This window comes from Pleuronectes platessa, chromosome 11 (assembly GCF_947347685.1).
Source record: "Pleuronectes platessa chromosome 11, fPlePla1.1, whole genome shotgun sequence".
NCBI lineage: Eukaryota > Metazoa > Chordata > Actinopteri > Pleuronectiformes > Pleuronectidae > Pleuronectes > Pleuronectes platessa.
This window is the reverse complement of record NC_070636.1, coordinates 22,393,748-22,410,197: the sequence shown is the minus strand read 5'-3', so window position 1 is coordinate 22,410,197 and position 16,450 is coordinate 22,393,748. Positions and strand designations below refer to the sequence as shown.

The following is a 16,450-nucleotide window of genomic DNA, read 5'->3' as shown; positions in this document are numbered from 1 at the left end:
GCCCTCATGACCATAGGTGAGGATAGGAACGAAGATCGACCGGTAGATCGAGAGCTTTGCCTTGCGGCTCAGCTCTCTTTTCGTTACAACGGTGCGGTAAAGCGAACGCAATACCGCCCCCGCTGCTCCGATTCTCCGGCCAATCTCACGCTCCATAGTACCCTCACTCTCGAACAAGACCCCGAGGTACTTGAACTCCTTCACTTGGGCTAAGGACTCATTTCCTACCCGGAGTAAGCAATCCATCGGTTTCCTGCTAAGAGTCATGGCCTCAGATTTAGCGGTGCTGATCCTCATCCCAGCCGCTTCACACTCGGCCGCCAGCCGATCCAGTGAGTGCTGAAGGTCACAGGCCGATGATCCAATGAGGACCACGTCATCTGCAAAAAGCAGTGACGAGATCCTCAGACTACCGAACTGCAACCCCTCCCCACCACGACTACGCCTCGATATCCTGTCCATGTATATCACAAACAGGATTGGTGACAAGGCGCAGCCCTGGTGGAGACCAGCTCCCACTGAGAACGAAACTGACTGGCTGCCGAGGACGCGAACACAGCTCTCGCTTTGGGAGTACAGGGATTGGATGGCCCTGAGGATAGACCCCCTTACCCCATACTCCCGCAGCACCTCCCACAGTTTCTCCCGGGGGACCCGGTCATACGCCTTCTCCAGATCCACAAAACACATGTAGACCGGATGGGCATACTCCCAGGCCCCCTCCAGGATCCTTGCGAGAGTGAAGAGCTGGTCCGTAGTTCCACGTCCGGGGCGAAAACCGCATTGTTCCTCTTCAATCTGAGGTTCGACGATCGGCCGAACCCTCCTTTCCAGCACCTTGGAGTAGACTTTACCAGGGAGGCTGAGAAGTGTGATACCCCGGTAATTGGCACACACTCTCTGGTCCCCCTTTTTGAACAGGGGAACCACCACCCCGGTTTGCCACTCCTTTGGCACTGTACCCGACTCCCACGCGATGTTGAATAGGCGTGTCAACCATGACAGCCCCTCAACACCCAGAGCCTTTAGCATTTCTGGCTGGATCTCATCAATCCCTGGGGCTTTGCCACTGCGGAGATGTTTGACTACCTCAGTGACCTCCACCAGGGAAATTGACGACGAAACACCATCAACCTCGAGCTCTGCCTCCAACATAGAGGGCGTGTTATTCGGATTCAGGAGTTCCTCAAAATGTTCCTTCCAACGTCCGACGACCTCCTCAGTTGAGGTCAACAGAGTCCCATCCTTACTGTACACAGCTTGGATGGTTCCCCGTTTCCCCCTCCTGAGGTGCCGGATAGTCTTCCAGAAACACTTTGGTGCCGACCGAAAGTCCTTCTCCAGGGCCTCTCCGAACTTCTCCCACACCCGCTGCTTAGCCTCCGACACGGCAGCAGCTGCAGCCCTTCGGGCCTGTCGGTACCCTGCAACCGAGTCAGGAGTCCTCCAGGATATCATATCCCGGAAGGCCTCCTTCTTCAATCGGACGGCTTCCCTGACCACTGGTGTCCACCACGGTGACCGAGGGTTACCGCCCCTTGAGGAGCCTAAGACCCTGAGGCCACAGCTAGCCGCCGCAGCTTCAGCAATGGAGGCTTTGAACACCGCCCACTCCGGCTCAATGCCCCCAACCTCCACAGGAATGCCAGAAAAACTCCGCCGGAGGTGTGAGTTGAAGATACCTAGGACGGGGGCCTCCTCCAGACGTTCCCAGTTCACCCGCACTACTCGTTTGGGCTTACCAGGTCTATCCGGAAATTTCCCCCATTCCCTGATCCAACTCACAACCAGATGGTGGTCGGTTGACAGTTCCGCCCCTCTCTTTACCCGAGTGTCCAAAACATGCGGCCTCAGATCAGATGACACGATCACAAAATCGATCATTGATCTTCGGCCTAGGGTACTCTGGTACCAGGTACACTTATGAGCACCCTTATGTTCGAACATGGTGTTTGTTATGGATAATCCATGACTAGCACAGAAGTCCAATAACAAACAACCGCTCGGGTTCAGATCAGGGAGGCCGTTCCTCCCCACCACGCCTCTCCAGGTGTCTCCATCGTTGCCCACGTGGGCGTTGAAGTCACCCAGCAGAACTACGGAGTCCCCTACTGGAGCCCCATACAGGACTCTATTCAGGGTCTCCAAGAAGGCCGAGTACTCTGAGCTGCTGTTTGGTGCATACGCACAAACAACAGTCAGAGTTTTCCCCCCTACAACCCTTAGGCGCAGGGAGGCGACCCTCTCGTCTACCGGGGTAAACTCCAACACCGCGGCGCTCAGCCGGGGATTTATGAGTATCCCCACACCCGCCCGGCGCCTCACGCCCTTGGCAACTCCGGAGAAGAATAGAGTCCAACCCTTATCCAGGAGTACTGTACCAGAGCTGAGACTGTGCGTGGAGGTAAGCCCCACCAGATCTAACTGATAGCGCTCCACCTCCCTTACAAGCTCCGGTTCCTTTCCCCACAGCGAGGTGACGTTCCACGTCCCCAGAGCCAGCTTCTGCCGCCCGGGTCTGGTCCGTCGAGACCCCTGACCTTCGCTGCCACCCATGTGGCTGCGCACCCGACCCCAACGGGTCTTCCCACAGGTGGTGGGCCCATGAGATGAAGAGAGGGGGGGTGCCACGTAGTTTGTTCGGGCTGTGCCCGACCGGGCTCCGTGGCAAACCCGGCCACCAGGCGTTCGCCATCGAGCCCTCCGTCTGGGCCTAGCTCCAGACGGGGGCCCCGGGCTTCCTCCGGGCCGGGTCACATCTCCTCTTTTTTCGATATTCATTGAGGATTTTTGAAAGCAAGTGTCTTTTAATTAAATCTCTAAGTGTAAATGTATGAACTCTGCACCTTCCACTCTAACCTCTGAACCTGGCTGTGACACCTCAAAAGGGAATTTAACCCCGCCATCATCAGACACAGACACACAGAGGAAAGCAGAGACAGATATCATCCTTAACTTGAAAAAACTGCTTTGGACCATGGATTTAACTTAAAACTATTCGTTAATTAAATTAGAAACCTACTCTTTGGACTCATTGTCGGTACTCTGTTATTAACACGCGCTGTGTGTCCGCTATAAGGCCCAGCTGCAGGGTTATCTCCAGCATTTCCTTCAACACTAGTTGGATTATGTACTAAACACTAAGCACTTCAAATATCCAGAAATGATCCATTCCACAGTGGAAATGTTGGACGTTACTTTGAAAAATCTCTTAATCTATATGGTAAAAATGTTTTATATTCATTGATAGTCAGAGAGGTCCTGAACACAGGCATACCAGTCTAAATCTCTGGAATTATTGAGCAAATTGTTTTTACAGTACTTTGAAATATCCAGAAATTATATATTCCACATTTGAAATGTTGGATTTTACTTTGAAAAATCTACAAATCTATACAGTAGTAAGGTTTGATCTTCAGTACAGTGCCTTGCATAAGTATTCACCCCCCTTGGACTTTTTCCCATTATGTACTGTTACTAACTGGAATTCAAATAGACTTAAATAAACTTTTTCCAGTTTGATCAACAAAACATGCATAGTACTTTTGGAGGACACAAACAATAATGAGAACAAAAAAGTTGACATCTGTTGGGTGCATAAGTATTCACCCCCCTGTGTCAATACTTGGTAGAACCCCCTTTCGCTGCAATTACAGCTGCAAGTCTTTTGGGGTATGTCTCTACCAGCTTTGCACATCTAGAGATGGAAAGGTTTGTCCATTCTTCTTGGCAAAAAAGATGAAGCTCAGTCAGATTGGATGGAGACCGTCTGTGAACCGCAATCTTCAAGTCTTGCCATAGATTCTCTATTGGATTGAGGTCTGGGCTTTGACTGGGCCATTTTAAGACATTAACATTCTTTAATCCAAACCATTCCTTTGTAGCTCTGGCTGTATGTTTAGGGTCATTGTCCTGCTGGAAGATGAACCTCCGCCCCAGTCTCAAGTCTTTTGCAGACTGCATCAGATTTTCTTCAAGGATTTCCCTGTATTTGGCTCCATCCATCTTTCCCTCTATTCTGACCAGTTTCCCTGTACCTGCTGAAGAGAAGCATCCCCACAGCATGATGCTACCACCACCATGTTTCACTGTTGGGATGGTGTGCTCAGGGTGATGGGCAGTGTTGGGTTTTCGCCACACATAGCGTTTTGCATTGAGGCCAAAAAGTTCAATTTTGGTCTCATCTGCCCAGAGCACCTTCTTCCACATGTTTGCTGTGTCTCCCACATGGCTTCTGGCAAACTCCAAACGGGATTTTTTATGGATCCCTTTCAACAATGGCTTTCTTCTTGCCACTCTTCCATAAAGGCCAGATTTGTGGAGCAGACGACTAATAGTTGTCCTGTGGACGGATTCTCCCACCTCAGCTGTGGATCTCTGCAACTCCTCCAGAGTAACCATGGGCCTCCTGGTTGCGTCTCTGATTAATTTTCTCCTTGTCCGACTCTTCAGTTTGGGTGGACGGCCTCCTCTTGGTAGGTTTGCGGTTGTGCCGTATTCTTTCCATTTTCTTATGATGGATTTTATGGTGCTCAGAGAGATGTTCAAAGCTCTGGATATTTTTTATAACCTAACCCTGCTTCATATTTCTCCACAACTTTATCCCTGACCTGTTTGGTGAGCTCCTTGGTCTTCATGATGCTGTTTGTTCAGTAATGATCTCCAACAAACTCTGAGTCCATCACAGAACAGGTGTATTTATACTCAGATTAAATTGCAGACAGGTGGACCCTATTTACTAATTATGTGACTTGCAAATGTGACTTGTGAATGCAATTGGTTGCACCAGATCTTTGTTAGGGGTTTCACAGTAAAGGGGGTGAATACATATGCACTCAACACTTTTCAGATTTTTATTTGTAAATAATTGTGAAATCCATGTAATATTTCCCCCCACTTCCAAATGATGCACTATTTTGTGTTGGTCCATTACATAAACTCACGATGAAATAAATTTTAATCTGTGGTTATACCATGACAAAATGTAGAAAAGTCCAAAGGGGGTGAATACTTATGCAAGGCACTGTAGGTAATCAGAGAGGTCCTGAACACAGGCCTTACAGTCTAACTCTGAAATTATTGAGCAAAGTGTTATTATAGAACTTTGAAATATCCAGAAATGAACTGATTTGATTGTACACATGTTGGACTTTACTTTGAAAAATCTCTTAATCTAAACAGTAACATTTTTTGATATTCAGTATGTAGGTAGTCAGAGAGGTCCTGAACACAGGCATTTCAGTCTCTCTAAACTTATTCAGCAAAATGTTTTTATAGTACATTGAAATATCCAGAAATTATATATTCAATAGTTGAAATGTTGGACTTTACTTTGAAAAATCTACAAATCTATACAGTAAAAAGGTTTGATCTTCAGTATATGGGTAGTCAGAGAGGTCCTGAACACAGGCATTTCAGTCTAACTCTGAACTTATTGAGCAAAGTGTTTTTATAGAAGTTTGAAATATCCAGAAATGAACTGATTTAATTGTACACATGTTTGACTTTACTTTGAAAAATCTCCAAATCTATACCAGATATATCCAGAAATTATATATTCAACTGTTGAAATGTTGGACTTTACTTTGAAAAATCTACAAATCTATGCAGTAAAAAGTTTTGATCTTCAGTATGTAGGTAGTCGGGAAGGACCTGGACACAGGCATATCAGCCTCTTTCTGAACTTATTGAGCAAAGTGTTTTTAAAGTACTTTGAAGTATCCTGTAATGATCTATTCCCCAGTGAAAATGGGCCTTACTTAGAAAAATCTCATAATCTATACAGTAAAAATGTTGGACTTCACTTTGACAAATATCTTAATGTAAACAGTTAATATGTTTGATATTCAGGTTGTAGGTAGTGTGAGGACCCAGCCGGTGAGCAGTGCCCTGCAGTGCTGAGGACAGCCAGGCAGAGGAAGCTAAGGGGTGTGGTGTTTGATGGGCGGTACTACTCGAGAGGATCATCATAGGGAACTCCTCCCCTCCCAGGTGGCTCTGATTGTCCCTCACAGGTGAAGGGAATCAGCCGGGCAATCAGGAGCCATCTTAAAAACTCCAAACAAAGGAGTGAGAGGCAGAGCTGCAGAGGAAAGAGACCCAGATGCTTACAGCCAAACACTATCAGGGTAAGAGGCCAGCGGCCTGCGGCCTGCCTGTCTACTCTCATGAAGAGGAATAATTGCTGTCTCTCTCTTGTTGGAATAGCCCGACGGAGCCCCAGATGCAAACTGCCAACAAGGTGAAGAGTTTTGAGTTACTTTTGGACGCCCTCCTCCCCTTTCCCCTCAAGTTATAAATAAACCTTATGTTATATTCACCACAACCCCTGCGTCTGACTGCTCTTTTTCCGGTTTTGTGTACCCACTGTTTGCTTTTGCAAAGCCAGGCTCCCACAGTAGTCAGAGAGGTCCTGAACACAGGCATATCAGTCTAACTCTGAACTTATTGATTAAAGTGTTTTTTTTAGGACAACAGCAGTAAAGAAGTCACTTTTTACTGTTTTCTAGAAACCACTACTGACCTAATTTCCAATACAAGATTATTTTCCACACTTCCAATAGCCAGATCCATTGAACAGAAGGTCGACGGTTCTACCCCATTCTGCATGCCTAGGGGTCCATGGGCCAGATGGTGAACCCCAAATTGCCCTCTCATTTATGCACATAGATGCACTGTATGCATGTGTGTGTGAGTGGGTGAATGCAGAAGTGTACTGGAAAGTTCTTTGAGTGGTCATCAAGACTAGATATAAATACAATATACAGACCATTTACAGAAAATCACACTCTGTACATATAAGAACATTCAGCTTCGGATATAATGAAAATGTCTCATGGAAAACATTTAAGAATAATTAAACGGAAATAAGCTCAATACAGATTTAACTAGTCTATAACGGTAAAATTCAATATTAGTTATACCACTTTTAATAAGAATATACATCCCAAAATGTTGTACAATCCTTGATAATGCTTAAAGAAAAAAAAACGGCATTGTTGGATTTTCTACTATTAGCTTCTTGACTCTGATACCAGCAGTGCACCCTTGGAACTTGGTCCTGATGTACTTCAGCGGAGACCTGGCTCAGATTTATTGGTTCTTACTTTAAAGTTCAATGTCTGTTTAATGTTTCATGTAACCAATGATCAGTCCTGTACTTTTGAAGAATTAAATCCTTCAGTTAAAATTTTTACCAAGTTTGAATCAACAAAGTTCTAAATTGTTGTGCATTTGACAGGTTAGTTCTCTTGTATTTTTTACCTATATTACCTTAGCTGTATTCCAAGCATGGTTTTGTCTGTTTTAATTGTTTTGTGTATCTAGTTTTATCTGTCCGAGCGTATCCCACATACATAAAAAGCACCCATATTTCGTTAGAGGTGCATTTAAGATTCAACCCCACCTCTGTCAGTGATAGAACACTTTTGGAAATCCAGGAGAGGATGGAAACATTTTGTTATGTACTGGAGTGTCTGTTGCACTCCTTATAAAATAATTTACAGAAAATGTTATATATAGTTCAATCAATCATACAGTACAACCAAGGGAGCTAGATTTCACTTTAGATGAATATATGTTGAGTGATACATGAAATGAATCGTGTAGTATGCGGAAGTAACAAGATATTTTGTTAACATTGCCATGTCACAATTCCACCCCTAATAATGCTGCTTTTAAAACCCAAGAAGATTTCCAAAAATTGGAACATTCCAAGAGACACCATTGGGAGCATTATAGGGAAATTTAAAATGTATTGCACAGCTGCAAATCTGCTTGGCCACTTGAGAAAGACCAACATTGCATTGAGAGCCTTTAGTAATTTAATAAGGATGACTTAAAAACCCCTGTGTCACTGCAAATCATCAACATGATGACAAGATGAAGGCCGGGCCAAGTGGTTCAGGGGCAACCATAAGACGAGCACTGAATACAGAAAGACTGTCAAAGGTCAACTAGAGTAGACCAGGGAAAATTTGAACTTCAAAGTATTGTGAGACAGTTTTACTTTATCGACACATTCCTCAATGCTTGGACCTATGAGCTTGTATTTTAGGGAACAAACACTTGCGACATGTGTTTATTTATCACTGGTTGTAGCCAGTCTGTCTTGAAGAGTGACTAACTGTACAAACAACGAACATTCCAGTTCAAACTCGACTGATCTGGTCTTTGCTACTTTGACTTTATGAAAAACTTTTTTCACTGACTCTGTACTACGGATCAATCAGTCCGTCTAGGCTTCTACAATTCAAAGACACAACATGAAAACAAGGTTACTTTTTCCAACTTTAATGACATGCAAAAGAATTGTATCAGCAATAAACTGTATACAAATTTTACATTGTCTAATAATTATATAACAGTAAGAATGTTCTGAAATGGTTTTATTTCTACCTGAACCTACTCAAACATTCAGCCACTCTGATGCTGTTAAATCTCAACTCAATCACAAACTATCTCACACAGCAAAGTCAAAGAACGCGATAATATTTGACTACTTCTAATCAAAAAAACTCTAATTTAGTTTCAAAGTGAAACACATTTTAACCTCAATAAACTATTCACCCATCACGTTCCCCTTCATTATTTGGGTAAACTCAATTATTTGAGACCCTGCGAAATAAATCTGTCATACAAAAATTACAAGATAGAGCAAACAAAATTTTTTGAACATCTTTGGTTGCTAAAATGTTTTTTAAGGGATTTATTAAAGTCATGCATTATATTGCGAGTTTACTAAACCCAGCAGATTTTTCCTGAAATTAATCAGTTAGTGGTTTTGGATTGAATCCTCAGCAGGAATTCAGATTTATTTTTTACCTCAAACATAAGAGACTCACTGCTGGTCTGTTGCAAGTAACAACCAGAAATGAGTTAACAGTACCACAAAATAAGAGAAATATATATAACAGAAAATTCACCTAATTCACGTGTTTTTCATGAAAGAGGTCAGAGGTCAAATAGCTCTAGAGCCGGTCAGGGTTTAGTGAAGAGATATACGACTTCAGGAAGATGGATTTTGACTGACACCCACTCTCCATTCTGTTTGAGCCAGTTAAACTAAGGCCCTTTTGAGACCAGGTATATTTTTCATCGTGAGAGATCTGCTCACAAGTGGACAGCGGTCAAAGAGGACACACACTCACAGTGGCCACATCAGATCACCTCTGAATGTGGTAAGAGTGATCAGATCTCAGGACACATTTGGGTGTGTTAACCCCTGAACTTAGCACTGACCACTTGTGATTGCAGCTCTCAGGACGGATGTCAATACCATGTCTGAAAGGCGTCGAACACTAATGTGAGTCACAAGCCTCACTGGCTGTATCAGTGATTATTCCCTGAAATAAATGAACTGAGAAATGAACACAGAATGAAATAAGCTTGAAAATAAAGGCTTCATCTGTGTTTTTAAGACGCTTGTGATGAACTCACAGGATACAAATGACTAAGCATATGGTAAATCTTAGAACTTTGAACATTATTTGCAACAAAAATCAAGTATTCCATCAAGAGGAATATCACTAATGTGAATGGGAAACAGAAATGGGGGAAATGCCACAGCAGACAAAGCACTGCATTCTGGGAAAATATCACATCTGGACAAAAACGGTGGTCCGATACATATTGAATAAATTTTTCAAAGTAGGTTTGAGCTGTGAGAACATATTGAGATGAAAACCAACCAGCTGCTCCTTGGAAAGAAAAGAGGCTCTGCCACTAACAGTTTAGAGTCATCATTTTAAAGTTATTAAAGAAAATGGAAACTTTTAGCGGCTGTACGATAAACAAATTTCAAGGTCATTAAATGTACTGATACATTTTCTTAAAAGGCCAATCATATTATTTATCCAATAATAATGCACAGTCTAACAGGAACATGTTCAGTCTCTATGTTCTCGTCAATGACGCCATTTACATGGACACCAAAATTTGGACAATTCACCTTATTCTGAATAAGACATTACTGCGATTTTGATGTTGACATGAGTTCCTAATAGAATTCTCCATACATATTCCATGTCACATAACAGAACCCGATTATGCTCCTCAGGTTTTAAAATCCCAACCTGAATGTACAATGCTACCGTTTGCTAGGTGTTTTCTTCCTAATTTTTCAATAGCTACAAATGTTGATGTCGCAAAATGCTGTATAAATTCTAATAAGGCGTTATACTGTGATCAAGATGTATACTTGTCTAGATAATGTGACCAGGGATGAAATACTACTCATGTCCTAATTCAAATATTACTTATTCTGAGTATGACCTTATTAGGGTTAAGGTAATCAGAACAGTAGTGTCTTATTCAGAATATTTGCTTAATTGGGTTAATATCCGATAAACTAGACTCGATGTAATCGTTGTTGCTGACAAAACAGAACCGTTTCATTTTTAGGGCTATAAGACTCTCAGGCGGACTTTTTACAGACATGGATGAAGTAGCAGGGAGCCTGGGTCTGGCTGGGGACGTATGTCTTGAAGTCTCCATAGACGCTGTGCTCCAGTTTGCCGTTGAAGGCCTTGTTCAGCAGCCCTTTGAAGTTCTCCAGACGGTGAGGATAGTAGGACAGACGGAATTTACTGGTCAGGACAAACAGAACACACATAAGTTACTATTTCCACAACCATTCAACAAATGCTCTCCCAAATGTGTCTACCATGTCTGGGAAAGGAGTATCTCGACCTGTACAGTGTGGGATATCACACAAAAACATAAGAGGGTCATCAGGGTGAAACAAAGCAATACACACTGTAACATAAAGAATATGCTCAAAGATTTCATTACTGCCTTTTCAAAAATACTTTCGTTCAAAAACGACTTATCCACCTATTTTGCCTTTTGACATTTTCATAGATTATCTAATAAAATATGCTTGACAGAAAAAAAAGTTTAAATGAAAAATGACGACATATTAATAGGACTGATATCTATGAGTTGGTGCAATTTCAAAACACAATATGTGTCATAGATGCTTTATTTGACAGTTACTACAGGGTCATGAATCTTTCTCCCCCTCTGATTTCATACAGGGTTATCACTCTGTCACAAGTTTGTCTCACAGTCTTAAAGCATGGCAGACATTCAGGGTTTGTGTCGTCTACTGAACATTTTAAAATCTTCTGCCGAAGTGCTTGTTACGTCATCTCATGTGTACTTGTGTAAACTTTTTCAAATCTGACTGCTGCTTCTAGTCAGCAAACAGACGAGAGACCAAAGTTTGAATTCTCATCAAACCTTCAGGACAAAAGGTACCTATACATGCAGTTAACGCTCAAATAAGATCTATTGATCGGACACAACATCAATAATTGATAACTGTTTGAGTCATTCCCTGTGTCTCATGCCACAGTGATCTGTATGGACGGTATTTCACTTATAATAAAGTAGCAATTTGATGACGTCTCCTTGAATTTAAGTAATTGTTTGGATCAAATGATTAATTGGTTAATCAAGAAAATTGATTTTAATCCTTGACATTTACAGCCAATATTTTTTCACATTAGCCCTACAGTGAGCATTCAAACATCTGTGCAAAGCGACCAGCCATACCTGACTTCAGGGAGATTCTGTTCGGTTGCCATGGGCACTTGGATGGTGTAATCCAGAGTGATCATATGAGGCTTACTGTTGACCCACAGCACCGAGGTAGAGATGTCCTGAGTTAGATCACTCTGCAACACAACACACACGTGATTACACAGCACGCTGGTGAATAACTCTTCAGTGATGTCCAAATGTGAGCAGTTTAGAAGCGACTCAAAAACACCAGGAAGCTGCTCTCACTGCTGTGGATTGTTGAGTTGGACCATGAGAGCAGACACTGGGATTATGGGGAATCAGAAATGGATTTGACTCTTAACACGCTGCTGTTGACTTAGTATTTATATCCAGGCATTCCAGCTGGATAGTCCTCGCTTTGGCTGGATTTAAGAATGTGGTTCTTTTTATGAGGAAAATAATGCTAATTGAAAATGGCTCATTGCCGTCAGCACCTGCTGTCATGTCTCTTTCGAGCTCATATTTCCTGGAGGATTGGTTATTTATGTAAAGGTATCCAAATCATAAAGTTCAGGATGAGAAAAAAAGTATAAAAGTGCGACCCCTGATATATGTATCACACTTAAAATGGGATATGCATACACACCACAACATAAACATACACAACACGTCAAAAATAAATAAATGTAGTTATACTATAAAATTTAAAAAAAGTAGTTTTAATGTTGTCGGCTGATCCATGTATTTTTTCTCCAAAATATCATTTGTAAGTCAGTGCGTCAGACATCACCTGCTTTTCAACACAGTTAGCACTGACTCCTCACAGCAAATAAGTTCATGGCTCAAATCCCCATTCGGCCAAGGTCTTTCTATGTTGAGTTTGCATACTCAAACTTTATTTGTGTTGATTTTCTCTGGTTTGTTATCTCATGCACATTTCCTTCTTTCATCGGTGCCAGTTTCATTGAAAATCTCTCAATATCCGGGAGTCTCTGGGTGAAGCTTAAAGGTCTTAAACCCAGCTGCTGCTAGTGAATGGTGTCAGTAAACCATTCATAAACAATAGTGTCTGTCAAAAGTGTCTGTCCTCCTTACAGAGAAATGAAGAAAGTTTAGATATCTACGTTCTCTTCAGGCAGCTAGTTTTAGTCATTGAATAGTTTCTTACTTTCCTGTTTGAGTCATGTTATAGTACCTTGTAGTAAATGTTTTTGCCTTTCGGCGCCTTCCCAGTCTCAAGGATGTAGTCGTAGTTTCGGTGGTCAATGATGAGGATGCCACCTGGTCTGACCATACTGGCAATGTTCTGAAGGGCAAGCTGATGGTCACTCTGGTCCCCTGAGAACAATACAAAATCCATAATATGATCAGGTACAAATTAAGAGAACAATCTTCAAATGACATACTTGGAATAAGAGTTTTAACTGGAAGTGGAACTTTGCTGCCCACAACTTCTCACCCTGCTGTGTTGATGTACAAGTGTACTCTGGAGTGTGTCAGTACACTGTCACCACACTTTAGTCTTTCACATTTCGTTGACACATCTATTTATCAGTGAAATTTGAATCACAAAACCTTAAATTTGTGATTAAAAGATTACGTCTGTATTTTGCCGACCTAATTTGAAAAAGGAATGAAAGTAGGTGACTGTACCTTTAAAGTCTGGTAAATGGGCAAATGAGTTGCCCAGGCAGATGACCGCGTCAAAACCATCCCCTGGCTTCTGAATATCTTCTGATAACGACAGCCAGTTGGCTTCTTCAATAACTGCAGAGAAGAAGGACAGGAAAATATGCTCAAATTCAAATGTTTTGAATAATCAAAAGTCTCAATTCCATCTTGACAACATAAAACATTTCTTACCCCACTGATCAAAAGCTTGTTCTTTTCTTCTGTCCCATCTTGTCTTCAGCGCGTACTTCAGCATTTTGTCACTGGCATCCACACTCACCATATTGAAGCCCTCCTCCACCAGCATGATGGAGTCCACTCTGCAAAACAAAAACAAAAAACACTGTAAACACAAGTGCTGCATTTAAAAAAGAACAGCATAACCTCACAAGCTCAGCGAAAGAAGCACTTGTGAAATCTTTATTGATGTTGACTATCTACTGATTTGACGGATTTTTTTTTGTGTTTCAGGAGAAACCTGATTTGCCTGAACAGGGGTAGAAGTTATTATCCCCACCAAAAATAGTAATGTAGTTTTATACGTTTGTCTGTCGGATAGTTAGCAGATTGATTTGTGTTCAGGAAGTAAAATTTGGTGAGGTTATGGACAAAGGAGCCGACTCACAAATCACCTTTTACACTTTCTATAACATTAAGAAAGTTTCAACATTGAGAGGATTTCAGTCGAGTTAGCTTCGAAACAATAACCTGAACATTCCCTCTCTAGATACACATCAGTCATAAGTTACATTATCTACCTGTGGAAAAGGCAGTGTTCACCACCAGCATACCTCCATCCATCATTTAAATATAACAGAGTTTCTCAAAGTTGGGATCCAAGACCCGCAGGGGACCACGGCCCATAGCTTGAAGGTTCTTGTAATAATTGTTATCAATTGAAAATTAAGCCACATCATTAAAAGAGAGCACAAATACAGATAAGTACCACTGTACCAATATAAGGAGCATATTGTGGCAATTATTACCTCCCACATATGATTGTGAAACATCACCTAACTTTCCCTCAGGCAGCACTTGTGTGCCCCTCCTGCTGCCTTCAAGCTTAGTAACCTGTTAGCTAGTAATCATGTCAGATTTATGTAAGTCAGTCACATCATCAAGTGATGCAAAGCCCCAACCAGGTAAACTGGAAAAAATATGATGACAGTTATCTCGGCTTTAGTTTTATTGAGAGCAGCTACGGACAACTTTCTAAGTACTAGCTAATGAATCCATGAAGCTAGCCACGGTAAAGTGAGATTACAAAGCACCCAGATGATTATTTTAATGAATTTAAAAGTATATGTTGTATGATGACAGTGACTAATGCAGAGTAAGATTTTATGACTCAAGCTCAAGTTAAACCTCATGCTTGAGCACAGCTTGTAAAAGAGCTCTCTGATTCACATGCAACTGTGCAGCTAATATCTGAAGGCAAAACTAAAAGTCCTCCATGGTTCGACTTATACAAGTCATGATGTTCAGGGAATAACTTGCATCTCGCACCCTGCAGGCTCTTCTTCTATTCCATGGGTTGCGGCTAGTTGTGATGACAGACCTGGAAAGCCTGGGATCAGAAGCACACTTGGCCAAAAATAGCAGTGCCGTTTGTAACCTCATTCCACTATGATCGTGTTTACATCACCCAAGATGGTCGTGCTGCAGTGACACGCAATGCTACTATGGAACAGGGTCAAAGTTAGTGTGCTTATTTTCTCCACACCACCTGTGTTCTGTGAGATATGGAGCTTCACAATGTTTGTTTTGAAATGTATATGACTGCCGTGCTGAAAGAGGAAAGGTCGACCCTCGTCTTATAGGTGATAGTGTTGCATCTCCTGCACAACATTTCTAAGATTAGGTCAGTTGAGTATAGCGGGGGCAAGGGGGGCTTGGCCGGCAGGCTAAAGTATGATGTGTTGTTGTCTTGAGTTCAGCCAATGGCCTTGTTGCTGTCCCAGATCCCTGATACACTATCATTGGAAGTAAACACGCTGCAGGGAACCAGTCAAAACCCACTGCAACAAGCCGGCACCAGCTGCACAACCACTGAACCCTACAGCTGCTCCTCCGCAAGAGACAGTGCGCATCCTTTTTTTCTGAATAAACAGTACACCCCCCAACCCCCAGCTCTCACTCAGTGGCCCTATGTGGGGCAGAACATATGTCAAACGTGGGTAACTGGTGGCTGAAAAGCTGCACGTGAGCCTTCTACATTATAACATATGAGAAAATTGAATGAACTCAGTAAAGTTGTGATCCCAGCCCCCAGATTGCTGCTTTAAGCAGTAACTGGTACAGTGGCTTGTGCAACTCTGCACTTTCTTTCATTATTCCCTGACCTAATCCGGATTTCATTCCAGGGTAAAACAGGGCCAGTCGGCTGGAATTCCACAGAGTCAAAACAAACTATTTGCCTTAGAGGATGCATAATTTACAAAACGTAAGATATATTTCATATATTTTTATCAGTCTTTATTCATTTGTATTTGTTCCATTTTTATCATATCTTTCAAATGTTGAATTATCACAAATTGCATGTGGGAATAAATGAAATATTGCAGTTATATTTTCATATGTGACACGTGACAAATCGCCTTTATAAATACACTGTCGCGTCACACCCTAACACAAACCTGATGGTTTTAGAAATGCTCCTTACGGCTGGTGGACTAAATACAACTTAAACTTATGGAATGACAACAGAGTTAGCCTTTTATTTCATAGCCGAATGGCCCATTGGAAGCTAGAGATTCAGGCAATCCACGTGACATTCAACCAAGTGAGTTATATTTGTTGTTATACACGGCTACACTTCAAAATGAGGCCACATTGAATGCGGTTTGGTGAGGCGTTCACCGCCACACCGGCCAAACCACCAGTGAACCGTGCCAGTGTGAAAGTGCTGAGTCGGCCTCATGTTACCCGGTTCCGCAAGCGACATCCAGCACCTTCCGCACCCCCTGCTCCTTCAGCAGAGACACCACCCAGCTCTTGTACTCCTGCGTCCGGCTCTGCGTGTCCCCGATGTACAGCTGCCACACTTTGGCCGCTTTGCCATCGGCGTACTGGTCAGGAAGACCCTCGGCGGCTACACCGAGGGAGCGGGTCCTGAACACGCTGTCGACCGACATGTTGCTGCCGCTGTGAGTGCTCCGTGTGTTTCAGTGAGTGGGCTGCGGGTCGTTCTGTCCACGTGTGGGTCCACATCCAGGTTGTTGTTATTTATAGGCGGAGAAACTTTGACCCAATGAGACAGTGAGGGGACTGACGC

The 16,450-nt window shown here is 42.6% G+C and overlaps 1 protein-coding gene across 1 annotated transcript; it reads right to left on the bottom strand.

Annotated features, from left to right (window-relative positions):
- Positions 1-8,276: 8,276 nt before the first annotated feature.
- gnmt (glycine N-methyltransferase) lies at positions 8,277-16,391 on the bottom strand. Its single transcript, XM_053433908.1, has 6 exons — positions 16,102-16,391; positions 13,369-13,496; positions 13,159-13,272; positions 12,701-12,843; positions 11,557-11,678; positions 8,277-10,586 (listed from the first exon to the last, which is right to left on the bottom strand). The coding sequence occupies exons 1-6, from the start codon at positions 16,308-16,310 to the stop codon at positions 10,415-10,417; spliced, it is 888 nt and encodes a 295-aa protein (XP_053289883.1). The 5' UTR covers positions 16,311-16,391; the 3' UTR covers positions 8,277-10,414.
- Positions 16,392-16,450: the final 59 nt, after the last annotated feature.